This window comes from Heliangelus exortis, chromosome Z (assembly GCF_036169615.1).
Source record: "Heliangelus exortis chromosome Z, bHelExo1.hap1, whole genome shotgun sequence".
NCBI classification, from domain to species: Eukaryota; Metazoa; Chordata; class Aves; order Apodiformes; family Trochilidae; genus Heliangelus; species Heliangelus exortis.
This window is the reverse complement of record NC_092454.1, coordinates 2,103,800-2,131,591: the sequence shown is the minus strand read 5'-3', so window position 1 is coordinate 2,131,591 and position 27,792 is coordinate 2,103,800. Positions and strand designations below refer to the sequence as shown.

Genomic DNA, 27,792 nt, shown 5'->3' with positions numbered 1-27,792 from the left:
GCAAGGAGAGAAAGCAAGGAGAGAAAGCAAGGAGAGAAAGCAAGGAGAGAAAGCAAGGAGAGAAAGCAAGGAGAGAAAGCAAGGAGAGAAAGCAAGGAGAGAAAGCAAGGAGAGAAAGCAAGGAGAGAAAGCAAGGAAAAAAAGCAAGGAGAGAAAGCAAGGAGAGAAAGCAAGGAGAGAAAGCAAGGAGAGAAAGCAAGGAGAGAAAGCAAGGAGAGAAAGCAAGGAGAGAAAGCAAGGAGAGAAAGCAAGGAGAGAAAGCAAGGAGAGAAAGCAAGGAGAGAAAGCAAGGAAAAAAAGCAAGGAGAGAAAGCAAGGAGAGAAAGCAAGGAAAAAAAGCAAGGAGAGAAAGCAAGGAGAGAAAGCAAGGAAAGAAAGCAAGGAGAAAAAGCGAGGAGAGAAAGCGAGGAGAGAAAGCGAGGAGAGAAAGCAAGGAGAGAAAGCAAGGAGAGAAAGCAGGGAGAGAAAGCAAGGAGAAAAAGCAAGGAGAGAAAGCAAGGAGAGAAAGCAAGGAGAGAAAGCAAGGAGAGAAAGCAAGGAGAGAAAGCAAGGAAAAAAAGCAAGGAGAGAAAGCAAGGAGAGAAAGCAAGGAGAGAAAGCAAGGAGAGAAAGCAAGGAGAGAAAGCAAGGAGAGAAAGCAAGGAGAGAAAGCAAGGAGAGAAAGCAAGGAGAGAAAGCAAGGAGAGAAAGCAAGGAGAGAAAGCAAGGAGAGAAAGCAAGGAGAGAAAGCAAGGAGAGAAAGCAGGGAGAGAAAGCAGGGAGAGAAAGCAGGGAGAGAAAGCAAGGAGAGAAAGCAAGGAGAGAAAGCAAGGAGAGAAAGCAGGGAGAGAAAGCAGGGAGAGAAAGCAAGGAGAGAAAACAAGGAGAGAAAGCAAGGAGAGAAAGCAAGGAGAGAAAGCAAGGAGAGAAAGCAAGGAGAGAAAGCAAGGAGAGAAAGCAAGGAGAGAAAGCAAGGAGAGAAAGCAAGGAGAGAAAGCAAGGAGAGAAAGCAAGGAGAGAAAGCAAGGAGAGAAAGCAGGGAGAGAAAGCAAGGAGAGAAAGCAAGGAGAGAAAGCAGGGAGAGAAAGCAGGGAGAGAAAGCAAGGAGAGAAAGCAAGGAGAGAAAGCAAGGAGAGAAAGCAGGGAGAGAAAGCAAGGAGAGAAAGCAAGGAGAGAAAGCAAGGAGAGAAAGCAAGGAGAGAAAGCAAGGAGAGAAAGCAGGGAGAGAAAGCAGGGAGAGAAAGCAAGGAGAGAAAACAAGGAGAGAAAGCAAGGAGAGAAAGCAAGGAGAGAAAGCAAGGAGAGAAAGCAAGGAGAGAAAGCAAGGAGAGAAAGCAAGGAGAGAAAGCAAGGAGAGAAAGCAAGGAGAGAAAGCAAGGAGAGAAAGCAAGGAGAGAAAGCAAGGAAAAAAAGCAAGGAGAGAAAGCAAGGAGAGAAAGCAAGGAAAAAAAGCAAGGAGAGAAAGCAAGGAGAGAAAGCAAGGAGAGAAAGCAAGGAGAGAAAGCAAGGAGAGAAAGCAAGGAGAGAAAGCAAGGAGAGAAAGCAAGGAAAAAAAGCAAGGAGAAAAAGCAAGGAGAGAAAGCAAGGAGAGAAAGCAAGGAGAGAAAGCAAGGAGAGAAAGCAAGGAGAGAAAGCAAGGAGAGAAAGCAAGGAGAGAAAGCAAGGAGAGAAAGCAAGGAGAGAAAGCAAGGAGAGAAAGCAAGGAGAGAAAGCAAGGAGAGAAAGCAAGGAGAGAAAGCAAGGAGAGAAAGCAAGGAAAAAAAGCAAGGAGAGAAAGCAAGGAGAGAAAGCAAGGAAAAAAAGCAAGGAGAGAAAGCAAGGAGAGAAAGCAAGGAGAGAAAGCAAGGAGAGAAAGCAAGGAGAGAAAGCAAGGAGAGAAAGCAAGGAGAGAAAGCAAGGAGAGAAAGCAAGGAGAGAAAGCAAGGAGAGAAAGCAAGGAGAGAAAGCAAGGAGAGAAAGCAAGGAGAGAAAGCAAGGAGAGAAAGCAAGGAGAGAAAGCAAGGAGAGAAAGCAAGGAGAGAAAGCAAGGAGAGAAAGCAAGGAGAGAAAGCAAGGAGAGAAAGCAAGGAGAGAAAGCAAGGAGAGAAAGCAAGGAGAGAAAGCAAGGAGAGAAAGCAGGGAGAGAAAGCAGGGAGAGAAAGCAAGGAAAAAAAGCAAGGAGAGAAAGCAAGGAGAGAAAGCAAGGAAAAAAAGCAAGGAGAGAAAGCAAGGAGAGAAAGCAAGGAGAGAAAGCAAGGAAAAAAAGCAAGGAGAGAAAGCAAGGAGAGAAAGCAAGGAAAGAAAGCAAGGAGAAAAAGCAAGGAGAGAAAGCAAGGAGAGAAAGCAAGGAGAGAAAGCAAGGAGAGAAAGCAAGGAGAGAAAGCAAGGAGAGAAAGCAAGGAGAGAAAGCAAGGAGAGAAAGCAAGGAGAGAAAGCAAGGAGAGAAAGCAAGGAGAGAAAGCAAGGAGAGAAAGCAAGGAGAGAAAGCAAGGAGAGAAAGCAAGGAGAGAAAGCAAGGAGAGAAAGCAAGGAGAGAAAGCAAGGAGAGAAAGCAAGGAGAGAAAGCAAGGAAAAAAAGCAAGGAGAGAAAGCAAGGAGAGAAAGCAAGGAAAAAAAGCAAGGAAAGAAAGCAAGGAGAGAAAGCAAGGAGAGAAAGCAAGGAGAGAAAGCAAGGAGAGAAAGCAAGGAGAGAAAGCAAGGAGAGAAAGCAAGGAGAGAAAGCAAGGAGAGAAAGCAAGGAGAGAAAGCAAGGAAAGAAAACAAGGAGAGAAAGCAAGGAGAGAAAGCAAGGAGAGAAAGCAAGGAGAGAAAGCAAGGAGAGAAAGCAAGGAGAGAAAGCAAGGAGAGAAAGCAAGGAGAGAAAGCAAGGAAAGAAAACAAGGAAAGAAAACAAGGAAAGAAAACAAGGAAAGAAAACAAGGAAAGAAAACAAGGAAAGAAAACAAGGAATGAGTGCTGGCTGCAGGGCAGAGCCTGTGCTCAGGGATGAGGTTTTCACCTGGCTGAGGCCAAGGAGCTCTGTGAAAAGCTCCATCCCCTGGTGCTCTGCCAGTCACCTTCTGTACATCAGGAGGTGAAGTGTAGGAGAACCCTGCTGCACCCACAGCCTCACTTTGCTTTTCCTGAGTGAATTTCTCCCTTAAATTCATGTTTGTATGAATTTAAGTACCTGACAAAATATTGAGCAGTGGGACTTGGAGGAATCATCACCTACAAGTGATCAGCTCCTCAAATCATTATTTTCACATCTCAAGGGGCTTCATTGCTGTTTTCAACTCATAAAATCACTAAGGTGGGAAAATACCTGGAAGAGCATCAACTCCAACCCTTAACCCAGCACTGCCAAGGCCACCCCTGCCCCATGGCCCTCAGCACCACATCTCCAGGGCTTGGAAATCCCTCCAGGAATGATGGGGACTCCAGCCCTGCCCTGGGCAGCCTGGGCCAGGCCCTGACAACCCTTGCCAGGGAGAAATTCTTCCCAAGCTCCAATCTAAACCTCCCCTGGCACAACTTGAGGCTGTCTGAGGTGCTGAAGTTGGGTTTGGTACAACAAACCATGGCTCATCTGGGAGCTTGAGGAGGCTCTGAGCACCCTGATGTAGGTGAGGGTGTCCCTGGGGTTGGACTGGGTGACCTTTGGAGGTCCCCTCCAACCAAAATGATTCTGTGATTCTAAGTGTTGTCTTTAGGCCATATCAGCTGAAAGGCAGTGAGGAAACTCACCTCATTTATCCCATCAGGGAAAGGCTGTGGGATGATGGCATTATTTCACAATAATGCTCTTTAATGGGTGCTGATCATGAACTTGTCTGCCCAGGAAACAAAGTTGTGATGGTTGGAAGAGAAACTAGACAAAAATTTGTGTTCTTCTCAGCTATGCAGGGGGAATATTTTAGAACTGAAAGACTTTGTAGAATCCAATACAACGATTCTCAGGTTTAAAAACATTTATACTCAGCCTGAATTAGAGATCTGTAATCTGTGACCTTAAGTGACTGAGCTTTTTTATTGTATTCTTGCTTCCATATGAAAGAGAAAAAAGCTGGGATTCAACATTTGTCTTCATGGAAACCCAAGGAGAATGAAAACAATCCATAAAATACTGGTAGAGGAGAGAAGAGCAGGTCACACAATGGCCATCACACAAACTCCATCTCTGGTACCTATGCTGGTACATTTTATACCTTATTTATATACTTATTTTCTATAGGAAACATCTCTGAAAGTGCTTCAAATCCACCAGCACCTGCTTTGAAGGATTTTTATGAAGATGTTGAGCAATGAGCACCTCTGATGTCTTCAGCTCTTATCTGTTACCCTGCTCATGCCATCTTCCTCCAGCCTTTCCCTAATCTCATAAGGAGGGGATGATGGCCTTTAGGATTTTTCTAATAAGTCCTAGCCAGGCTTTGAATCAGCCTAGCTCATCAACTGAGAAGATTAAGTGCTACCAAAAAAAACCCACAAAAAAACCCCTAGGAATTGGTTGGTACTCCCCCAGCTCTGATGTTTTAAAGTTCATCACAAAATGGACTAAGAAGGGTTAGTCTAAAATTAAGGGGTTGGCAGAGAAAAGCTCTAAGGAAGAGATTAAAAGATCTTCTTTTTTCAGTAACAAAATCACAACTATGATGGATTTGCAGCTCAAGTTGATAAAATTAAGGCTGTGCTCTCCATCTCACTCAGAAGCTTCTGATGATTTTGGATACTGTCCCCAGAGGGAGCAAATCCCACCATGATCAGAGTGCAACCTCACTGCTGAAGGTGCAAAGTGCTCCTCACACCTGAATTCAGTTTTACAACCCAGCCCACACTTTCAGGGATTAGAATTAGTCCAAAAGCTCCCTTATAATGTATCTCAGAAGGTGTTTTCACTAGACAAATGGTTCACAGGAGGAAACAAGTCTTCTCCTTCTTCCCACAGGACAAGGAACAAAAGGGAGGAATTGATGGCAGTGATGGGAGCTTGCTCTGCTCAGCAGAAACATTTTATAGTTAAACCACTTATTGTCACCAGAAAGCACAGGGTATCTGCTCTGCTGTAGGCATTTCTACAACCAGGGAAAGCATCTGCTTTGTTTTCTTCCTTTTTGAAAGCATTTCCTTGGTCATTAAACCAACCTTTTCTCCTCAGGGGATTTGCAATGAAGAACAAAGAGGAGCAGTTCCTCCCCAGCTGTGTCACCTTTAAAAAGAAAGCATCTTTTCAGGCTCTAAAAGCCTGGGCTGGAGCCAGCTAATGAACCCAGCCCTGGGCCAAAAAGGATCTTCTAATTTGGAGCTGGAGAAAAGAGAACCAAGGCCATATTGGTGCAGAATGTGTGCAAAGAGCTTTGCTGGCAGCTCTTGGTCCAGCCAAGAGACAACATGTGTCCAAGGCTAAAGCCCTTTTGAGAAGCACACTCAAAAATGCCTTTCAGATATCGTTTAGATTAAATTATCCTGGCCACGGAGTCCCCACACACCCAAATCTTAATTAAAGAACAGAAATTAAATCTTTCCTCTTAGACCTGTGAAGAGCAAGCTTGGACCAGCACGAGCACCTCTGCAAGATGAGAAGAGGCACCTACTTTCCTCAGCAGATCTTTCTCCTTGATGTAGCTGTCTTCCACGACCTTCCTCTCCCCATGAGCTTTCTCCAGCTCCAGCCTGAGGTGCTCCAGCTCTTCTTGCAAGCTGACAAGCTGGTTGCCATCACCCTGCTGGCTCTGCTGATATTGTACAAGTTCTTTCTTCAGCTTTTCCACCTCAGAGGAGTGGGCAGAGGCAAGGGTAGAGAGCTGCTCATTCAGGAGTTTGTATTCTTTGTTCTGCAGCCAACAGCCCCCAAAAAGAAGAAAGCAAGACCAGGAGTGAGATAAATGCACGAAATACAAAAATAACTCCCATAAAATCCTTGAGTGTGGTGGGTAACAAGCAGCTGGGAGAAGCAGCTTCTCCTTGCACATGCAAATAAAGCTCAGAAAGCTAAACACAATTTCCAAACTCTGACAAGAGCTCCACAATGTTTTGCTCACTACTGTGCAAGCATTTATTAAACTGACCTTGAAAGCAAACACTTGCAAGCAAACATCCTGTGACAGTACTGGCAACCAAGCCACAAATCCTAAACTGATTACAGCTTCTAAATGATATGATTTAATGCTATTAATTTTGTATTTCTTTTTTGGAAAGGGGGTCTGTAATACTGGGTTTGCAGTTTACCTTTTATTCCTGACTCCTTCCCTCACAAGAGCCAGGGGTGACAATGTGCTAGAGCATAATTGCAGCCCTGAGCACAAAAGCTTCCTAAACCCCAGCTCTAAAACATGTGCCACCTCAAGAGGTTTTGTTTGCTCAGATTTTCTCTTTTAAAACACTCAGCAAGGATTTGCTTCCCACTTTGGAGACCTGAAAATGCAGCAGCTCTGACGTTTGGAGCCTGAAACACGTGAGCTGGCAGCCCAGAAACCAGCCCTGTCCTGGGCTGCATCCCCAGCAGGGTCAGGGAGGGGATTGTCCCCCTCTGCCCCACTCTGGGGAGACCCCCCTGGGGTGCTGGGTCCAGTTCTGGGGTCCCCAGCCCCAGAAGGAGATGGAGCTGCTGGAGTGAGTCCAGAGGAGGCCCTGGAGATGCTGGGAGGGCTGGAGCAGCTCTGGAGCCAGGCTGAGAGAGTTGGGGTTGTTCAGGCTGGAGAAGAGAAGGCTGCAGGGAGACCTTAGAGCACCTTCCAGTGCCTGAAGGGGCTCCAGGAAAGCTGGGGAGGGACTGGGGATGAGAACATGGAGGGATGGGATGAGGGGGAAGGGTTTCAAGATGAAAGAGGAAGAAATTGTTTGTTGTGAGGGTGCTGAGCCCCTGTGCCAGGTTTCCCAGAGAAGCTGTGGCTGCCCCATCCCTGGCAGTGTCTCAGGTCAGGTTGGATGGGGCTTGGAGCAACCTGGGCTGGTGGGAGGTGTCCCTGACCATGGAAAGGGGTTGGACAAGATACTCTCTAAAGATCCAAACCGAACAGTTCAATGATTCTATTGCTCAGACTTTGTTAAACTTGAAGTTATTTTCTTTTAAATTATTATCCAACCCAGCAGAACTGTGACAGTCCTGGTTTCAAGCCAGGCTCCGTGCCCCAAATCCTGAGTTTATTTTGCTCCTAATGGCAGAGCCAACATCACTTCTACCCCCAAACTAATTTATTCACAAAAAAATGCTCACAGAGACACTGCTGTCTGCAGAGAGAGCTCTGGGAACTCTGTGTCAGGCCAAATATTGGCTAAATTAACACTGAATAAATCAGGTAAGTGATCAGAAGTGTCTCAGGCAACTGCAACACACACTGAATATCAACTCAACGAAAAAGAACACCAGAAAAAAAAAAAAAAAAAAAGGCACAATGTGGAGAGAAAGAAAAGTGGCCTGGTGTGGATATTCCACTGCCAGACTGATTTAAATCTTCCACGGGTGTTCAAGAACTCCCTCACCTGACCTAGAAAGTGAATTAAAGAGGCCCAGTTGTGGGTGGCAGAGCAGGTGAGCTGAGGCTGACCTAAAATAATGGGATTTCATGTTTTCCAAGAAAGATCTTCTCCCCCTCAGGGGCTCAGAGAGTGCTGAAGCTCTATCCATGCGTGAGCTAAAGCATCAGAAATAGAAATGTTTTCTTCTACATCTCGTCAGACAGGGATACAGCTGCAGCTCTCCAGGCTCCCTGCAATATTTCTTTTTTTTTTTTTCCTTAAAAAAAATTAATTGGCATTTTGAAAGGTTGTTTTGATAGATTAGCAAGGACTGAAATCGAGGTGATTCAGGGAATCTATAAAATCACTGCTGACAGAAAAAAATGCAGCATGATGAAAAGAAAGTTCACTGGCAGGGTGGGCATTAGGACATAGAAAGCATCCTGGGGACACCTGGTAGGACAAAAATCCCCAGTTCTCATCTTCATGGTTGGACCTCTCCTGTCATTCAGGGATGGGAGAAATTGAAGGAAACCAACGGGATGGAAACCAGTTGAAGAAAACTTGGGATGTGTAAGGGTTCCTGACACAGCCCCAGTGGAAGGATTAGCTGCAATCAGTAGTAAGTACCAATAGGAAGTAGCTGAGACTACAAATAGTAGGTAGCCTGACTCACAGAGAATGTTTCCTGCCTGAAAAGGACAGTTTAAGGAGAGAGGTGGATGTAATTTCCCTGTTGGAATCAGTGGACACAACTGGGTCTGCTCAGTAGTTCTACTCCTCCCTGAAGATCCTGTACAGCACTGGAAGCAATGTAGAGGGTATATACTCATTAAGGTTGGAAAAGACCTCTAAAGATCATCAAGTCCAACCATCACCCACTAAGAGGTGTCACATCTACATGGTTTTTTAAAAGCCTCCAGGAGTGGGGACTCCACCACTGCCCTGGGTGGTGGAGATGCATTTTCCTTGCACTGTCACATAGGTTGGTGGGAAACCCCTTTATTCTATGCATGGGATCAACCAACCATTTCACAGCTCACTAATGACAAGTGATAAAGGCCTCTCTGTGACCCAAGCAGCCAGAGGAATCCCACCAAGCCTTTATCACTTCCACCACACCATCCCAGCCCCACCCAACAAGCAGCACAAAACAACCCACAAACGCCGTTGCAGAGAAATTATGGATGCAGTTTTAAACAACTCAGGACACACCTGCTCATCAATCTTCCTTTGAAGCTGGACCACCTTGTTCTCCATGCCAATGTTGAGCTTCTTCAGGTGCTGGGCTGAACGGGCCTCAATCTTCAGAGCCTTCAGCTGCTGCTTGGCCTTCATGCGCCGGTAGGAGCACTGCAGGACAAGGGCGGCACCGCGGAGGCGTCGGAAGCGGGTGCGGGCCAGCCAGCCCCGGGTGTACTTCTGGAGGATGGTGGCTTTGTGCTCCAGGAGGATCTGGAGAAAGGAGAGCAAGGGAGGGTGAGAAGTCACCTGTCAAAGCAGCAGCAGCTCAGGTTTGGCTGCGTGGTGGCACTCGACGCTTCGCCTCCTGGGTGGAGCGCTGATCCCTGGTTCCAGAGTCCTCGTTAACCCATCCAGTTAATGGGACAATCCCTAAGGGATTCTTCCATGAGGCCTTGCTAACCAATATGGCTGCACCACCAATCCCTCATGGATTCTTCCCTGAGTCCCTGTTAACCAATCCAACAGCAATCCCAGAGCCTGGTAATTTCTTTACTAAATCTTTATGAACAAACCCACTTGCAGTTATGGATCCTGGAAGCTTCTTCACAGAGTCCTTACCCAAACCAGTTGCAGTTCCATTTCCAGGCTTTTTTTTGCTTTGTTTTGGAAGATTTTGAAGAAGGACAAGTTGCAATAAGTTGAGCCAATTTTTCTGTTAGTTGTTGCTCCTTTAATTTGTGTTCTATCCTTTAAATCAGAATTACGGCTACTGATAAGAGTTGGAGGAGATGACTTCATATTATTATTTGTGTTCTATCCTTTAAATCAGAACTGTGGCTACTGATAAAGAGTTAGAGGAGGTGACTTTATATAATTTGTCATTTCAGAATAAATGACATTTACCTTCTTAGGTAAAGGATTTGTTTCTACTTGTTCTGGTAGGTATGAGGGGTGATTGTTGGAGACTGGAAGGGATCTTTCAAGCCCAACTCCTGCAGAGTGGTTCTCTGGACACTAAAATCAACTGCTGCAGGAAGGCATGAGCAGATCTTAGAAGGTTTGTAGGGATTGTTTTTTTGTTATCAGTTTGGGATAAATTGTATCAGAAAAAGAACCACATCAACTTCTCTTTACAACCTTTTGTTTTCACTCAAAGGTTTTCTTGGCATTTGCAAATATGAATTCAGAAGTGTTGAAGGCCAGGCTGGATGGGGCTTGGAGGGAGCTCTAGTGGGAGATGTCCCTGCCCATGGCAGGAGGTTGGAACTGAATGATCCAAGGTTCCTTCCAACCCAAACAGCTGCTCTGGTTCTGAGGACATCTGAAATCTCTGGTGGGTGATCAGTTGTCCAAGTGACCTCCATCATCTGCAGGAGCAAGCTCTCACCTCCTGCCTTATCATGCTTCTGGCTATAAATGGAGGTAACACCAAAGTGAGTCTGGATCTGAGGAACAGCCAGAAGATTCCTCAAAGCTGTTTTCAGTTTCCTGACAGATAATTTCTCACTCTACCACTTATTGCCATCAGACCTTTACTTCCTTGCTTTCATTTAACACACAAAGCTGATGAAGAGAACCAATTAAAGAGGGATTTCCATACCTAAATGACCTTATGCTTTTCATGACAGACCCTACTGGTCTTCCTACCTGCATTTGCAGCCCAAATTTGGTTTGCCAGGGAGGTTTTTGCAGAGTGTGAATTGGATCAAATGACATTTCCAGATTTCCACAATACCTCCTGGCATCCCAGTGCCTGATTTTGTTTCGCTGCTCTGCAGAGGGGCTGCTGCCAAAATCCTTTTTAGCTTGCACAGCTTTAAATGGCAACTCTGACTGCCCACATTTGCTCTCCAGCAACACTGGAGGCAGTCAGCTTTGGAAAACGTTACACCAGCCACAACAAACACATCCCAGTGGAGGAAAATACAATAATCATGGAATCATGGAGACGTTTGGGTTGGAAGGGACTCTTAAAGGTCACCTAGCAGGGCCATCTGGGCAACCTGGGACAGGGTCTCACTACTCCTAAGTAGGTGACAGCTTTTCTGACTCTTTTCTAACAGAGAGTTGGTGGAGCTGTACCTTGTGATAAATCCTCCTGACAAACATGCCCCGAGCAAAAGCCTGAATGGTGATGGTGGCACTGCGGACCCTCTGGAAAGCTCGGCGGATCCGCAGCATCCGGTACTGCTTCTGGAAGATGATGGCAGCTCTTGTCCTCTTCAGGTGCTCAGCAAGTCTGCAAAGGACAGGGAAAAGGTTTAGATGGACTGGATGATCTTTAAAGGTCTCTTCCAACCCTCTGGGATTCTTTCTCTTGGAATCTGTTTGAAGCTGGCTAGAGAGAAAAAACGGGTGTCCAAAAGCACCAAGAATGACCACCCCACCAGTATGGTTAAGATAATGGCACCTGACCAGAGAATCATAGAATGGTTTGGGTTGGAAGGAACCTTGAAGATCATCCATTCCCAACCCCTTTCCATGGGCAGGGACACCTCCCACCAGCCCAGGTTGCTCCAAGCTCCATCCAACCTGGCCTGGAACACTGCCAGGGATGGGGCATCAACAACCTCCCTAGGCAACCCATTCCAGTGTCTTACTACCCTCATGGTGACAAATTTTTTTCCTAATATCTAACATGATGTCAGGTCCCCCTTTGAATAATGGGAGTCCCTGGCACCAGAAATCAACACACCTCATCATTCCCAAACAGCATTCCAAATATTTTCCAGCTTTTCCCTTCTGTTGACCCCTCTGCCTTACATCCTTGAGCCAAATGACACCCAAGGCTGTCTCCATTACTGCCCTGACTATAAAAAGAAAGAGCTGGACAGGGTAGCCACCACCTCCCTGAAACTGGCCAGAAATTGATTTGACATTTAAACCAGTGTGCACTGGTTTAGTAATGCTCCAGAGCCCCAAGCCATTCATGGAAAGGAAATAATGAGGGATGTGGTCAACTCCCTGCTGGGTCGCTCGAGTTCTCCGACTCAATTTGTGTTCAGTTTGCTGCTATCTAGGTTAATAAATGTCTATAAAGCTTGCATTAAGTTTCATAATGAGCTCATTTTGCTGAGCTTCTGATTTGTTTCTTGCTCTCAGCAGGAAGAATTACACAGATTGTTGATCCACTTCTTCTGAGAGCTGAGAAAAGCTTCTGAGCTTCTGAGAAAAGCTTCTCAAAACCAGACGAGCCAAATCGGATTCATTTATTCTTCTCTTCATCAAGGCCAACAGTTTCTCATTAGGATGAGAAGAAATGGCTCCAAGTTGCACCAGGGGTGGTTCAGATTGGATACTAGGAACAATTCCTTTAAGGAAGGAGTGGTCAGGCATTGGAACAGGATTCTCAGGGAAGTGGTGGAGTCCCTGTCTCTGGAGGTGTTCAAAAAGTGTGTGGACAGAGCCCTTGAGGTTTAGTTAGCTGGTGGTGTTGGGCTGACCAACCAAGTTGGACTTTTCCAACCTTAACATCCTGTGATTAGGACCCACTGAATTGGAGCTAACTGGTGAGGACACAAGAAGGTCCATTTCCAAAAGGAGGAGAGAGTTATTCAGGTGACATCCCACCCTGTGAAACTTTTGTGAAGGAACTGAAAAATCACACTCAAGAAGCACTTTGCAGCAGAGGATTTCCAGCCTCCCTTTCAGCTCACACCCCATTGCTTTGACATCACCAAGGATTCCTCCTCCTCATCCTTTGAGGGGTGGTTGGCTGATGCAAAGTCAAATACAGAGTCCAAGTTTGTAGGTGTGCATGGAGAGTCCACCAGAGAAGCAAAAGTTAATCACTGACTTCTCTTTTTTCTTCATGTTCCTCTAATTTCTTTAGGACTCATTTACCTTGTCTTCAAGCCAGCTGTAAGGCTGAGGAGAGGGCCCTGCAGCCACCACCCTAGAGAAGCAGAGGCTTCAACACCCTCAGGTCCATCAGATGCTCCTCATAAAATTTGCCCTCCAGAACCAAAGCTGAAAGGACCCAAATTTCCTTGGTCCTACCTGTGAAGTGCCTGAGGCCACTTTGTCAAGATGCAGGGGAAGGGTAAGGTTTGACATGACTAAAGGGCACAAGATGCAAGGTGAGCTGTGTGTTGGGATGCTATTCCATCCCTTTCCTGCTCCCTCAAACCCACCCTGCATCTCTCACCAGCAGCCTGCTTCCCAGCTTTATCTACAGAATCCCTGCAGGCCACCAACATGAGGACAGAGGGAGCTGGACATGGAGCTCCATTCTCCTGCCCCATTGGTAGGGATTTGAAGTGATTTTTCTCAAAGGATACAACAAATCAATTCTGAGAATTCCCCTTGGACACCAAGGAGGAATAAGCTTGGCCTCTGCAGAAGAGGAGTGCCTATCAATGAGCAAAGTGCTGCCTGCCTGATCCAAGTTCCCTTTTTGCTAGAGGTACTCCCAGGAAAATATCAGTTTTCTGAAACAAATATCTTGGAGGATTTGACCCATCTGATTACAGCCTGGCAGCTCTAACCATGGGCCCACGCACCCAGAAATCAAACCCATAGATCCACAACATGGAGCTGAGACCAAGGATTTTGATCTCTTGCCCCCAGATAAAGCTGGGGAGAGGGGCCAGGAATAAATCCTGTCTTGAGCACAGAAACTTCCAGCATCGTGGCACCTCCACATGGTTTCACAGAGCTGAAACACAACACAGCTTCCATAGGAGGAAATGGAAGAGACTGAAGATGGGAAAAACATAAATTCACAGCAGGGTTTTTTTTCCATTTTCCCTCCCTCAGAGGGTTTCCCAGGACCCACCTCCTCGCCAGGTGCCCCCGTGTGTGGCGTTGGATGATGAGTGCAGCTTCTCTCAGCCTTTGGTACTTGACCCTCTGGAGCCAGCCCCTCACAGTTTTCTGGATCATGATTGTGGCAGCTCTGAATTTATCTGCACGGAGTTTCTCCAGATATGCCACCTGGCCTGCACGGAAAAAGATCTTGGTACGTCCAAACTGGAACTTGTCTGGATCCTTTTCAAAAGCATAAAGGAAACTAAATTTAATTACAGCAAACATTTAGGATTTCCTTTTTTCTTTCTTCTTCTTCTACATTACAGAGTAGATACAGGTTCAAAGCACCCATTTTGAATCAAATTTATCAGCTCACATCTCTTATTAATTAGATGGAGAACATATTATCAGATTCCAAACCACCTGAGCTTCTATATGCCCACTCGGATTCAGTCTTAGATTCCATCAATCTACACAGCTGTTCAAATGTTTTTAGGTTTTTTTTGGTTAGTTGCTTTTTGTTTTAAGTTAAATAGAGCAATGCAGCACCAGAGGACTTCAAGAAAAGATTTATTTCACCTGCAAAGTCATACATGTCCTGCATGTGGCTCTGCAGCTCAAGGAAACCCATGATAAATAAGAACTGCAGTGAGGAACCCAACTGAGTCAGGTCCCCCAAGCCCCAGGAGGAAACCAAAGACCAAAAATTAAAACCCCTCTGAGAAGTCTCCCACTCCTCAAGATCATGATGGAAAAAATTATGCATTTATTTCAGTCTTCTCACTTGAGAAAAGCAGCATTTAATGATTGACTCATGATGCTGGCCAAAGCTGGACTTCAAAACTGCTCCAGCTATGGTTAACCAAAACCAGGAGGGGCTTTGGGGATCAATTTTTTCTAAGCATGGCCAGATGGTCATGTAAAGCCAGTGATGGCAAAGCCTGAACTTCACCAGCATTGAAATGGTTATGTTGAGCTGGACTTCAACCAGGAGGTCCCATGGCACACTTGTCCTTGCTCTTTTTTTGGAAAAAAAAAAACTCCAGGCTGCCTAGGTTGGAGTTGGAATTGCATGAGCAGCAGGTGAAGGAGGAGCAAGGAGAGTAATTTAGAATCACAGAACTGGTTTGGTTGGAAAAGACCTTGAAGATCATCAACTCCAACCCTTAACCCAGCCCTGCCAAGGCCACCCCTGCCCCATGGCCCTCAGCACCACATCTCCAGGGCTTGGAAATCCCTCCAGGAATGATGGGGACTCCAGCCCTGCCCTGGGCAGCCTGGGCCAGGCCCTGACAACCCTTGCCAGGGAGAAATTCTTCCCAAGCTCCAATCTAAACCTCCAGCTCAATTCCTCTTCTCCCATCCCTTCTTCCTTGGGAGCAGAGCCCGACCCCCCCTGGCTCCAACCTCCTCTCAGGGGGTTGCAGAGAGCCAGAAGCTCTCCCCTCAGCCTCCTTTGCTCCAGGATCAACACCCCCAGCTCCCTCAGCTGCTCCTGGGCAGACTTCTGCTCCAGACCCTTCCCCAGCTCCCTTGCCCTTCTCTGGACACACTCCAACCCCTCAATGTCCTTCTTGTCCTCAGGGGCCCAGAACTGACCCCAGGATTAAGATAATATCAAGCCACAAGCTTCAGTGCTGTAAATATCATTACCAAAGATTTGGTCCCAGCTCACCTTAATCAGGTCTTCCAAGAGGGTCTGACAGATCTGCTTCTTGTCAGTCTTTGAGAGGTCTCTCTTTTTCATAAGAACACGATACCTGTTGAAGAAGTCATGGTAGGACCACCTAAAAGCAAAGCAGACACAGGATTAGTCTGCATGCCAAGCATTATTTCCTTAAAATAAAGTATTTGGAGGCATAGATGAGTCAAAGGCAGCTGACATGATGTTGTTTGCTGGTGGTGTTGGGTTGACTTGATGATCTTAAAGGTCTTTTCCAACTTTCATTGAGTCTATGATCCTAAAATACAGATCCTAAAATCTCCTCATATACCCAGGGATCTCTCACCACTACTCAGCCTGAACTGAAGCCACCCTAATGCCACTCCAAACCTGATCCCTAATCTGAGCCCTCCCCTGCTGCCAAACACACTTATCAGTGCATTTCCAGCCTGGGACAGAAAGGACATGGATCACCTTGTTGTCCCTCCTCCTCCCAAGCTGTGACATTTTACCCATCAAATGCAACAACACTGTTCTCTTTGTTAAGGATAAACTAATTTAGAAGAGATAATGATGGACCTCCTGATTTAACCAGAAACCTCTTAAAAATCAATCTTGTAAAACTGGTAGAGACTAGAAACTCTTCCTTCTTAGGCTTTTCCATACTCTGTTGACTATAAAATTGAATCAATTCCTTTACTAAGCATTCTGGTCTGGGGCCAAGAGCCTTAAAACAAACACAAAACCTTTGGACACTGAAAAAAACATTTGGAAGATGCTTCACTGGCCCCAGCAGTGAAGTTTCCAAGCAGGCAGCAGTAATTACAGGAATTAGAGCACTTTATCTTGCTGCTAGGAAACATCAGCTCCTGCTGCTGCTGCTGCTCCACATTGATCCTGCAGCCTGGATCCTGAAATGAGTTCAGCATCTGCCAAATTTCAGCCTTCTCCAAATTAACAGGGTGAGTTATGGACCCCTCAAACCCTCTGTGTTTAATTAAAACACTGGTTCCTTCCAGGGCTGTCAAGTAGAGACATCATTATTAAAGAAAACGAAAAAAAAAAAAAAAAAAAAAAAAAAAAAACCAAAAAACAAAACAAAAAAAACAAACAAAAACAAAAACAAAAACAAAAAAAAAAAAAAAAAAAAAAAAAAAAAAAAAAAAAGAAGAAAATGCATAAGAGATGTCAAAGAAAATGCATAAGAGATGTGAAAGGAATCAGAGATCTTGATTCCTGCCCTCACCAAATGAAACCTCCCCTGATCCTCACCTGCATGGACTTTCTGGGAACCAAGATGAGAATATACTGTAAGAAGAGGTCCTGAAAGGTGTCCAGAGGAGAGGCACTCAAATGCTCAGAGGGCTGAGCACCTCCCTGGGAAGCCAGGCTGAGGGATTGGGGTTGTTCAGCCTGGAGAAGAGGAGGCTCCCAGGTGAGCTCAGAGCAACCTTCCAATATCTGAAGGGGCTCCAAGAAAGCTGGGGGAGGGCTTTGGACACGGGGGGGTAGGGAGAGGACAAGGGAAATGGGTTAAAACCCAGAGAGAAAGGGGAGATTGAGGTTGGAGATGAGGAGGAAATTGTTGAATTTGAGGGTGCTGAGCCCCTGTGCCAGGTTTCCCAGAGAAGCTGTGGCTGCCCCATCCCTGGCAGTGTCTCAGGTCAGGTTGGATGGGGCTTGGAGCAACCTGGGCTGGTGGGAGGTGTCCCTGCCCATGGAAGGGGGGTGGGAATGGAGGAGCTTTGAGGTCCCTTCCAACCCAAACCATTTTATGATGCTTAAAACCAGCTCAGAAATCCCAGCTTAAATGATCTTTCTTCATGGCCTGTTGCTCTCATTTGTATGCTGCAAGAAAAACTGATTTTCCACTGATTTCCATCTTTAACACAGGTAGCTCTTGGTTCAGGATGAAGTCTCACCTGGAACATTGGAAGTGACAGGGAATAAGCTCCCTGATTGCTCTTTGGGGGTTCTGCTGGGCTGGTGGCATCCACAGTCCTCTACCTCACCTCTACCCTCATCTCCCAGAGGTTCCCAGCTGAACGTGGCACCTCCACAGCACAACAGGGCTTCACCCTGAGGATGTTCTCACCACCCTCCCTGATTTAACAGGAGCTGACAGTCCTGAGATCACACCACTTGTGTTATTTGTCTCCAGAATATCAAGACAAAAAGCTTTGCCATGCCAGGGGCTGAGTTGGTCCATCAGGAGTTTCACTGGAATATTTGCAGTCCCAGTTCAGGAAGAAAAGGAAGCTGAGGAGGGTCCAGAGGTGCTGTTATAGGATCTCATCCCCTAGAGAAAGGAACAATTAAAGCCCTCAGGTTTCATGTAACTGGTTCAACCACTTCAGGTTGAAAGCAGGATAAAATGACTTTACAACAAGGTGCTTCAAGAGGAACAAACATGATCCTCCAAACCTCCAAGGGAGAAATGCTGAAGCTCAGTGCTTTGGTGCAAAAATGATTTTTATTCTTCTTCTGCATATATATGTCTTTTTTTTTTTTTTAAAGCTCAACATCTGCATCTTCAATAGAGAAAAGGAAAAAAAACAATAAAAAGGAGAAAATTTAGATCCCTCCTGCTAGACCACAAAGCCATTCCTAGGATGAGAGAAAAGATGTGCAACCTTACCCTGCAGTTTAGGAGGTCAGGAAAGATTATGGGAAGGCTACACCTCAGGTCAAGCTGTTAGAGGTGTTAATTAAAGTTCTAAGATCCAGACAGATGGTGAAGAGTTGTAACCAGGAGGATTTTTCTACCCATACAATTGAGATGGAGGCATGAAGAGATGGACTGCTCACAATTTTGCCAAGAAAGAAAAAAAAAAAAAAGCATGGAATGTCAGGTTGGAAGGGACCTCAAGGATCTTTGGGGCTGAGAGCAAGCACAGCTCACCTCAAACATCAAAATTTTGCTTTGCACAGGTGAGTAAAGGGAAGAGGCAAGGAAAGTAATGGAAGGACACAGGAAAATAAGTTGGAGAAAATAAAACCTGTGTGGTTGAGCAGCAAGGGGGATACTTGAGGACTTGACCAGGAGCAAAAGATTTGGTCATCCCAGCTATTTTTATGTCATTTAGAGGAGAATAAGCAGAGCACATGCCAGGAATTAAACCTCTGTGGTTTGTTGTTTTTTTTTTTAAAACAAGATTTGGATGCTTTAGACAAAACCACAACCAGGTGGAAAGCAGAGGAGCTGCTCCTGCCCAACATCACAGGGCTATAAACCCAAGAGCTGCCCTCTTGCTGCATGGGCTGGATAAATTAAATTCCTCATAATTCAAGGCAGGACTGGGCTAAAGAAAAAAACAGGGATGTAATTCTGATTCCTGAGGAAGCCTCTCCAAGCAGTCAGCAGCTGCCTGAAATACCTCTGCCCTTTTGTTTCAGGGTGATGACAGCAACACCATTTCAGCAGCACTGAACAAAGAGTTGAAAGGAGTTTAATAAGAGCTTGAATTTTTTAGGACTTCACCAGAAAATGGTTTCTTTCAGTGCCCCCCCCCACAAAAAAAAAAACCCTTCCCATTAAGAATAAATTAATTTATCATCTCCCATCACTCAAGACCATCCCAGTGACCCTGTGCTGAGCAAACCCAGCTTCAGGTAAGAAACCCAGGTGGTACCATCCCCTGAAGGGATCAGTATTTTAAGTAGTAGAGAGTTGGATTGTATTGATCTTTCTCTAGGAGCCAAAAGCTGCTGTGGGAGGTGGGGAGACATAGGTTAAATATCTGAGCCAAGACAGGCCATGAAATTGTTTTAGAAACTGTTGTACAGGGAGAAAATTCCTCTTGCCTTGTTTACTGCAGCAGAACAGATTTGCCTTTCAATGAGCTCTAAACCATTCAAGCTGGCAGGGCTTGAAATTAGCTGGAATATATTCAAAGAAGAGAATAAGGAGGGGAGAAAATACCCTCTTATTTACATATTACCTTGCTTGGGAGTGGGAAGAGAGAACTCCTGGTAGCTGAAGTCACTTTAAAGGTTTTGTTTCCCTGAAATGATTGCAAGATAGCTAAGGGTATGTCATAATAAAAATTATTTTATATGCAATGCTGACCCATTCCAGTGATCAATGAGCTTTACACAGAGTTCAGCAGCTGTGATTTCCTGTGTCTGGCCAGAGCAAGCAGCTCAGTGTAAAAAATATTTAAAAAAAGAGATTTAATACATAACAATTACCACCAAAATATCTCACAGAACCTGCACTGATGTTACCCAGAGGGACACCAAGATGGGAGAACACTGTCTGAAAACCACCAGAAGCATCAAGAAAAATGGGGAGTTTGGACAAACCACGTGTGAAAAATTGGTTTTGCAGGGTATTTTGTTATTAATGGAGATCTGAACCAATTAATTCTCTACAGACCAATCTTTCTGTACCCAGTTGCAACAAAGAAGATGAATGGTTTTCTAGTGTGGAGATTTCTTCCATGCTTTACCCAAGGAAGCTGATGATAGATTTACTATCTGCACACTTCAGACAGTCCATTCATCATAATCACTTAGCTACACCCTAACAAATACATTTCCCAGCTGCTGAGTAACATTTCAATTTACTTGAGATAGAGGCAGAGCACAGCAGACCATGAAGATGATATAATAAAGCCAGGCAGACCCAAAGAAGGGAGCACCAGGCTTCCTCTTTCAGAGGGAATATATCATGTCTTACATGGGTTGGAGAGCACTGGAAAGTGGATCAAAACTTCTTTTTCTCAAAGGAACTTGTAAAAAAAAATTACTGATGCATTAAAACAATTCAATTCTTCGACCCAACATTGAGTTCTTAGACTCAAAATCAAGGTCTTCAACAAAAAAAATCTGTAAGAAAGCCAACCAGGTCATGAGCTGCATCAGCAGAAGCACAGACAGAGGTCAAGGGAGGGGATTCTGCCCCTCTGCTCTGCTGAGACCCCCCTGGGGTGCTGGGTCCAGTTCTGGAGTCCCCAACAGCAGAAGGACACAGAGCTCCTGGAAGGTGTCCAGAGCAGAGCCACTCAAATGCTCAGAGGGCTGAGCACCTCCCTGGGAAGCCAGGCTGAGGGATTGGGGTTGTTCAGCCTGGAGGAGGCTCCCAGGTGAGCTCAGAGCAACCTTCCAATATCTGAAGGGGCTCCAAGAAAGCTGGGGGAGGGCTTTGGACACGGGGGGGTAGGGAGAGGAGAAGGGAAATGGGTTAAAACTTGGAGAGAAAGGGGAGATTGAGGTTGGAGATGAGGAGGAAATTGTTGAATTTGAGGGTGCTGAGCCCCTGTGCCAGGTTTCCCAGAGAAGCTGTGGCTGCCCCATCCCTGGCAGTGTCTCAGGTCAGGTTGGATGGGGCTTGGAGCAACCTGGGCTGGTGGGAGGTGTCCCTGACCATGCAAAGGAGTTGGATCTAGATCATCTTTTAAGGTCCTTTCCAACCCAAACCAGTCTGGGATTCTATGATTCAACCCATAAAGTAACCTTGATGGGAAAACATGAAATAAAAGCAGAAAGTGGCTTTATGCAGAGAGAGATCCAAAGCCACATCCTTCTCAGAAGTTACTCTTGTGTCAGCATGCTGGCAATTACTGATATCTAAAATATTACAGGAGGAAAAGAAATATTTTCTCCTCTTTCTGTAATAAAACTTCTCTCTAGAGAAAACATTTTGTAAGTTCTCTCTTGTTCTAAAGGTGAACTACTTACACCCAAGTGAAGCAAGACTCACAAAGACTCACTAGTATTTGAAGCCCTTTAAAAAGAAAAGCTTCATATAGTGTTTAAATTTGAAGTAACACCTCCTTCTTGGTGTTCTCAATGGTTATAAATCCAACTTGTCTGAAAATATAAAGAAATATGGATGAATAATTAGTGAAAACCTGAGACTGATCTCGTGCCTGGATAAATTCTGAATTAAAACACCTTTTATCTTTTCCACAGAATTAAATTCCCCAGAATAATCTTATTAGTAAGAAGCAGCACTTGCCAAGCTGGCTCAAAAAGTCAATTGAAATCTACAGATCATTCACAACCTTTCAGTGCTGTTGCCCAGTTCCAGGTTCTGCCTTTTCAAGACTGAAATATTTGATGACCACGGAAGGTGAAAAACTACCAAAACCCAAAGTAAGCATCTTATTTCATGCAGAGTTGTTGCTGTATGCAATTATCTTCTAGAAACATGACAATAAACTAAAAAATCTGGCCTGTAGCATCCCAAACCCTGGACTGAAGAAGGTCACTCTGAAAGGCTGAAAGAGCTATTTGCACCTATTTTTTTTTTCCCCCTGGAGGAAGAAAAAAAATGCTGACAAGCTGCAGTGATGGAAGAGTTTTGTATTCTTAGTATCCTGGAGAGAAAAAAAAAAAAAAAAAAGATCTCATGATGCAAGCAAAACCACAAGCATCCCTTTAGAGGGCTTTTTTTATTCAGGATGGAGTGGTCTTCACCCTGGTCAATCATCTGCTGTAAATAGATCTTGGCTGGGCTCCAGGTGCTGCACTGGTTCCTTCCCTCTGTTCCCCCTCCCCAGTTACTGATTAAACATCAACTTTAGTGCTGGAGGGCCTGAAGTGCAGAAATAGGTGGTTATGCTGCAGGTTTTTAAGAAAATGAGTGGAGAGGAATGGGGTAGCTCTGCAGCTATGTGAAAATCAGCAGCAAAATCCCCAAAGCTCCCCTGGAACCCAAACACCAGAGCACTGATGGGGCACAACTGGCTTAAGGAGCATAAAACTGCATTTCTGGAAAAAAAACACAGATCTTTGAGTGTTCTAGGGCTTGCACTGCAAGGGGACGGGCAGGTGGATTTGGCCCTGCACCTACTTTGATAAAAATTATAACAAAAAACCTGACCTGTGAGCTGAGTTTTAATTTTCCCCCATGGCTAACAGATCATGTCATTTAGGAGTAATTTTTTATTAGTTACTTCTACAAATGTCTTGAAGACTCCAAAGATGGGAGCCAAAGGTGGTGCTGGGTCTTCTAACAGGTCAAGACCTGCAACAAGAGGACCTAAATCTTCATTTATCTCTCTGGCAACTTCCCATGCTGGCAGAGGAGAGAAAAACTGATTTCAGTGAACATTTTTTTTTTAATCTTTTTGTCCTTCTTCAAGGAACTGAGCTCAGCTGGCCAAGGAGATCCCCACCACCAGTTTTTGCCTGTCCACAGAGGTTCAGCCAGCAGAAGTTTTTCATGGCTTAGGTGCAGAGGAGCCACCTCATGGGACAAACTTTTTAGCAGGGCCTGTAGCAAAAGGACAAGGGGTGATGGGTTTAAACTACAAGAGGGGAAATTCAGGCCAGATGCAGAAATTGCTTATGATGAAGTTGGTGAGACCCTGGCCCAGGGTGCCCAGAGAGGTGGGAGATGCCCCATCCCTGGAACCATTCCAGGGATCTGAGCAACCTGATCCAGTTGGAGATGTCCCTGGGGTTGGACTGGATGCCCTTGAAAGGTTCCTTCCCACCCAAACCATCTGAGGATTCTGTGACTGATGCCCATGTGCAGAAGCTGCTGGCTGGGGCAGCTGACATCCCCAGCTCTGCAGGAGATGAGAACAACCACCAGGCAGCATCCTCCAAAAACCCCAAAAACCAGGACAGGGAGTTTCTCATGGTGTTCAGCATGATGCTCAGCCAACTCTTTCCTGAGGGTATTTATAACTCCTTTGTCCCACAGAAAAAGGCTGATGGCTCTGCTGACATTAACACAAAGCTGCTTGGCACGAGAACACAACTGATGCATATTTAGAGTTATTCACCCTTGTCATCTTCAGGGCTTATTTATACTGCATGTTTCCTGATTTATTAGGCCCCAAAAAAAACAACAAATCCTCTTTACAATCTTCTATCACCACCACCCCAATCACAACCTTCCTTTTTTAAGATGCAAGAGCTTGCAGGCTTTGGACATGGGGAGTGAAAGCCTGAAATAATGATTTGCAATCCTAGTTTTCTTTCTCTGCAAGGATAATAATATTTTGGGGGGGGCTGGGCTATTGCAACAGGTGTGTGAGGTTTGAAGAGTAAAAAGAAAAGTAAACTGTATATTGCTTTTTTATGAGAAGTGTGCAGCTGAGGGATAGGATTTCATCCAGAGGGACCTTAACAGGCTGGAGAAATGGGTCAGTGTCAGCTGCAAATTCTACAAATCCAAGTGCAAGGTCCAGCACGTGGGTCAGAGCAGCCCCAAGATGGGCACAGGGGGGGTTGAGAGCAGCCCTGAAGAGAAGGACTTGGAGGTGTTCATCAGTGAGAAGCTCACCAGGAGCCAGCAGGGAGCTCAGAAGCTGGGATGCATCAAGAGGATCATGGCCAGGAGGTCAAGAGGGAATTCTCTCCTTCTGCTCCACACCTGTGAGACCCCAGCTGGAATATTGGCTCCAGGTCTGGTGTCCCCAGGAGGAGAAGGACATGGATCTGTTGGAATGAGTCCAGAGGAGGCCCCAAAGATGCTCCAGGGGCTGGAGCAGCTCTGCTGGGAGGAGAGGCTGAGGGAGCTGGGATTGTTCAGCCTGGAGAAGAGAAGACTCCATGGGGACCTCAGAGCTGCCTTCCCATTCCTGAAGGGAACCTCCAGGAAGGCTGCAGAGGGACTTTTCCCAAGAGTGCCCAGCAAGAGGAGAAGGGGAAATGGTTTGAAAGTGCAGGAGAAGAGGTTGAGGCTGGATGTGAGGAAGAAGTTCTTCAGCAGGAGGGTGCTGAGACTCTGGAACAGATTGCCCAGAGAAGCTGTGGCTGCCCCCTCCCTGGAGGTGTTCAAGGCCAGGTTGGATGAGGCTTGGAGCATCCTTGTCTGGATGAGAGGTGTCCCTGGGCATGGCAGGAGCTTGGAGGAGATGAGCTCTGAGCTCCCTCCCAACCTCAGCCATCCTGGGGTTCTATGATATGATTCTAAAGCTGAGGCTGATATGATTCTAAAGCTGAGGCAAGCAGGAAAGAAGTCCTCTGGGGCAACACTTAGGAAATAAATAAACAATAACAAGAGGAAAAAAAACTGCATCAGGGTACCTGGAGGGGAAGCCAGCAGCACTGATACGAATGGTCTCCAGCACTCCACAAGCTCTCAGCTGCTGCACTGCTCTCTTGGGGTCAAATCTGGAATTATATTAAAGGTAGAGGTTAACATGAGGAGGAGGAACCCACAGCAGCAATCTGAAGCATCCATGAGAATGTCTATGTTGGGATCCTTCACAATATATGTGATTTTCAACACAATGCCATGAGGGACTTTAGTCCTTCACACCTGCATTAGCTTCTGATTTTTGGAAGAAACCTCTTGTCATCAATATAGCCCTGAATCCATGGGGTTTGTCCACAGCCATTCCCTTGAAAGCCTCAAGATAATCAAGCACCAATCCCCCAGCTTGCTTTGGAAACAGCCTGCACAAATCATGGAATGGTTTGGGTGGGAAGAGAACTTTCAAGGCCATCCAGTCCAACCCCCCTGCAGAGAGCAGGGCCACCTGCAGCTTGAGGCTGAATTTCTTCTAACCATTAATACTTCAGTAGAAGAGTCAAGTCAGGAGAGCTTCCTGGTGGATACACATCCAATATATCACCAAGTTTGCTTGCTGACTGATGCTTCCCCCTCCTCTGCTGTTGGAGCCACCTCTGGGCTGCTCTGAGGTGGCACCAGTGCCCACTGGGACCATCACATGACATTGGATCAGCTGGAGGGCAATGCCTCCCTGCTTACAGGTTATAATTATAACCTTAGTTTTTAAATGTCACCACCTACAGTGGATGCCAGGGCCTTTAGAAGACAACAGTGACATCTATGAGGTCCCTGCATACCAATGACCAAGGTTTTTTTGGAGTTCCAGGGAACAAAACTGGGTACAAACACACAACCAAGAGGTCAAATAAGACTAAGAGCTTTTTCCTCAGATTTGCAGCTTGCAATACATCTCTGAACTGAAGAGGAAGATCAAGCCTGGCTTTTTGCTTCAGCTTCACTCACCCAGAAAACCTGCCTGAAGGTGGTATGAGTCCCATCTTTACTTTTTCCACATTCCTTTTGGAAGCACTGAGACTTTTTGTTCATTTTACAAGCACATTATTTATCCCCATGGGCACAAAACCTCCACGTCATTAAACCCACAAGAAATCATTCCAGCCCTTCCAGTTCCAGAAACAACACTACAAAGGAGGACAATCTCTTTACCAAGAAGAAAAAGTCCCAAGCACACACTGTTGGGATAATGCTGAAGATATTTACTCATCTTACCAAGGAAGTTATGGATGTCCCAACCCTAGAAATGTTGAAGGATGGGTTGGAGGGGGCTTGGAGCAACCTGGGCTGGTGGGAGGTGTCCCTGACCATGGAAAGGGGGTTGGAACTGAATGAGCTTTAAGGTCCCTTCCAACCCAAACTATCCTGGGTTTCTGTGATTCTCTGCTTTTGTGGTTTCTGTTGTTTGGGATGTGCACTTTGGCCAGCTCTACTCAGTGGAGTTCTGAGTAGGATGGCAAAAGACTCACCAGATGTGAGACAAAAACAGAGCCTGGCATCCACTTCACAGCAGGGTCAAATCCGAGGTCAACCTGGATCACACACCCAGCATCCCAAGGGGCACCTCAGAAATGTTATGGGTGCCCTTTGGGATAAGCAGAACTCATCTGCCTTCAAGACCCCACGGACTTTAAGCAAGTCCACTTTAAAATGCACTTTAAACAAGAGATTTTTAGGCAGTGTCAATCAGAAGGCACCAAAACAGAGATGATTCACTCTGCAGAAACCCTCTGGAGGGTGAGAAGGCAAACCCTACCCTCACCTGCAAGTCAGGAAAGAAGGGCACAGGTATTACAAAGGCAGGCAGTGACAGGACCAGGGGGAATGGTTTTAAGCTGAAAGAACAGACATTTGGTTTAGATATTAGGAAGAAATTGTTGAATTTGAGGGTGCTGAGCCCCTGTGCCAGGTTTCCCAGAGAAGCTGTGGCTGCCCCATCCCTGGCAGTGTCTCAGGTCAGGTTGGATGGGGCTTGGAGCAACCTGGGCTGGTGGGAGGTGTCCCTGACCATGGAAAGGGGGTGGGAATGGATGAGCTTGAAGGTTCCTTCCAACCCAACCCATTCCATGATTTTAGGATCTGAAAATGCACTTACTTAAAGGGAAGCTTCTCATCATTGGGCTTGATGCAGCGCACGTAGTGGGGGGTGGTGGCATTCAGGGTCTCCATGAGCAAATGCAGGGAGTTACGGAACTGGGAAGACAAAAAAGCCACTGGTGGTGAGGAGAAAACATTGGTGGGTTGAAGCCTTCCAGCTCAATAAGGTCCAGGAGCAACAAGCAATCAAGATTTTACCCAGCTGAACCTTGAAAAATTCCAAGGGTGCAGAGAGCAGAGCCTCTCTGGAGCCCTGCTGCTCTGCTTGGCTGCCCATGCAGGGATATAAAAAACAAATCTAAACATTTTTTTCTCAAGCTGTGTCAGTTTAAGTACATGGGGATACAGCCCAGTGAATCCCAGAGTGCCTCCACCCTCCTTAAACAACATCTCAACTGCTTCTAGTCAAGACTACTTGTGCCTGCTCTTCTAGAGCTGCTCCCAGGTGTCCAACAACAGCCAAATGGTCCCCATTAACATGGGAAGATCTCCTCGCTTTCCCAACCCAACAGTTTTTTTTCCTTCCCTCTGCTTCAGACTGAAGCAGCAAGATCTCAGTAAAAATTTATTTGCCTACCCTGTTCTCCTGCCATCAACCAACCTTGCTCATGTCATACCTGGTGTCCCACTGTCTTCTTGTGCTCTTTGTTGGCAGCTTTGATCACAGGTCTGGCAGAACGGACGCTGATTTTGGATGATCCCTTTCCCACAGAACTGGTGGATGCAGCATCCTTCTCATCCTGGAATAAGTCTGCCACCATTTGATACTGAAATGAAAGGAAACATCTGAGCAGCCTGCTATTCAGTGACTGAACCCACCCAAGTCACAATGCTCTGGTCATTTTGTACCCAATCTTCTGTCAGGAAGGAGAAAAACAGGGCAATAAATTGAAAGGAAGAAGTGTTGCCTACATGAAGCACATCAGCAGGGCCACTGGGCCTTCTTCATCAGACCTTGAAATGTGCACATGGAATCAAATGAGCAGAACTAAAATGTTGTCTAAGACTCCAAACCTCCTCACCATGGGGATACTCTTGCTCCCAAGTTTTTGTTTCAAGGTACTCATCCAGTCCCAAGTACAGCAAATCTCCCAGGAATGGGGTCTTCAAAAAAGGAGCAGCCCATGGCCCCAAAGGCACCTTTGATTTTCCAGAGAATTACAGAATCACAGGATTGTCATGGCTGGAGAAGACCTCTAGGATCACTGTGTCCAACTATCAGCATCTCCCCTGAACAAAATATATTGATCAGTATCTGTATCACCCACTGGAGCATGTCCTGAAGTGCCTCATCCACATGGTTTTTAAATCCCTCCAGGAATGATGGGGACTCCAGCCCTGCCCTGGGCAGCCTGGGCCAGGCCCTGACAACCCTTGCCAGGGAGAAATTCTTCCCAAGCTCCAATCTAAACCTCCAGCTCAATTCCTCTTCTCCCATCCCTTCTTCCTTGGGAGCAGAGCCCAACCCCCCCTGGCTCCAACCTCCTCTCAGGGGGTTGCAGAGAGCCAGAAGCTCTCCCCTCAGCCTCCTTTGCTCCAGGATCAACACCCCCAGCTCCCTCAGCTGCTCCTCACAACTTCTCCAGAACCTTCTCCTTCTGCTCCAGACCCTTTCCCAGCTCCCTTGCCCTGACACAAGCCAGGATGCTGGTGGCCTTCTTGGCCACCTGGGCACCCCCTGGCTCCTGTTCAGCTGAATCAACCAACACCC

General features: G+C 46.0%; 1 protein-coding gene across 4 annotated transcripts in view; it reads right to left on the bottom strand.

Moving 5' to 3' along the window:
- The window catches only part of LOC139790041 (unconventional myosin-Vb-like), a 120,385-nt gene that overhangs the window by 26,619 nt on the left and 65,974 nt on the right, over window positions 1–27,792 (bottom strand). For all 4 annotated transcript variants that reach the window (XM_071731261.1, XM_071731260.1, XM_071731258.1 and 1 more), the window contains exons 15-22: window positions 26,699–26,848; window positions 26,080–26,177; window positions 23,981–24,067; window positions 15,005–15,116; window positions 13,358–13,569; window positions 10,663–10,819; window positions 8,611–8,850; window positions 5,532–5,771 (exon numbers count right to left, since the gene is read on the bottom strand). In XM_071731261.1, the coding sequence (XP_071587362.1) occupies window positions 5,532–5,771; window positions 8,611–8,850; window positions 10,663–10,819; window positions 13,358–13,569; window positions 15,005–15,116; window positions 23,981–24,067; window positions 26,080–26,177; window positions 26,699–26,848 (1,296 nt within the window). The remainder of the gene's footprint in view (window positions 1–5,531; window positions 5,772–8,610; window positions 8,851–10,662; window positions 10,820–13,357; window positions 13,570–15,004; window positions 15,117–23,980; window positions 24,068–26,079; window positions 26,178–26,698; window positions 26,849–27,792) is intronic.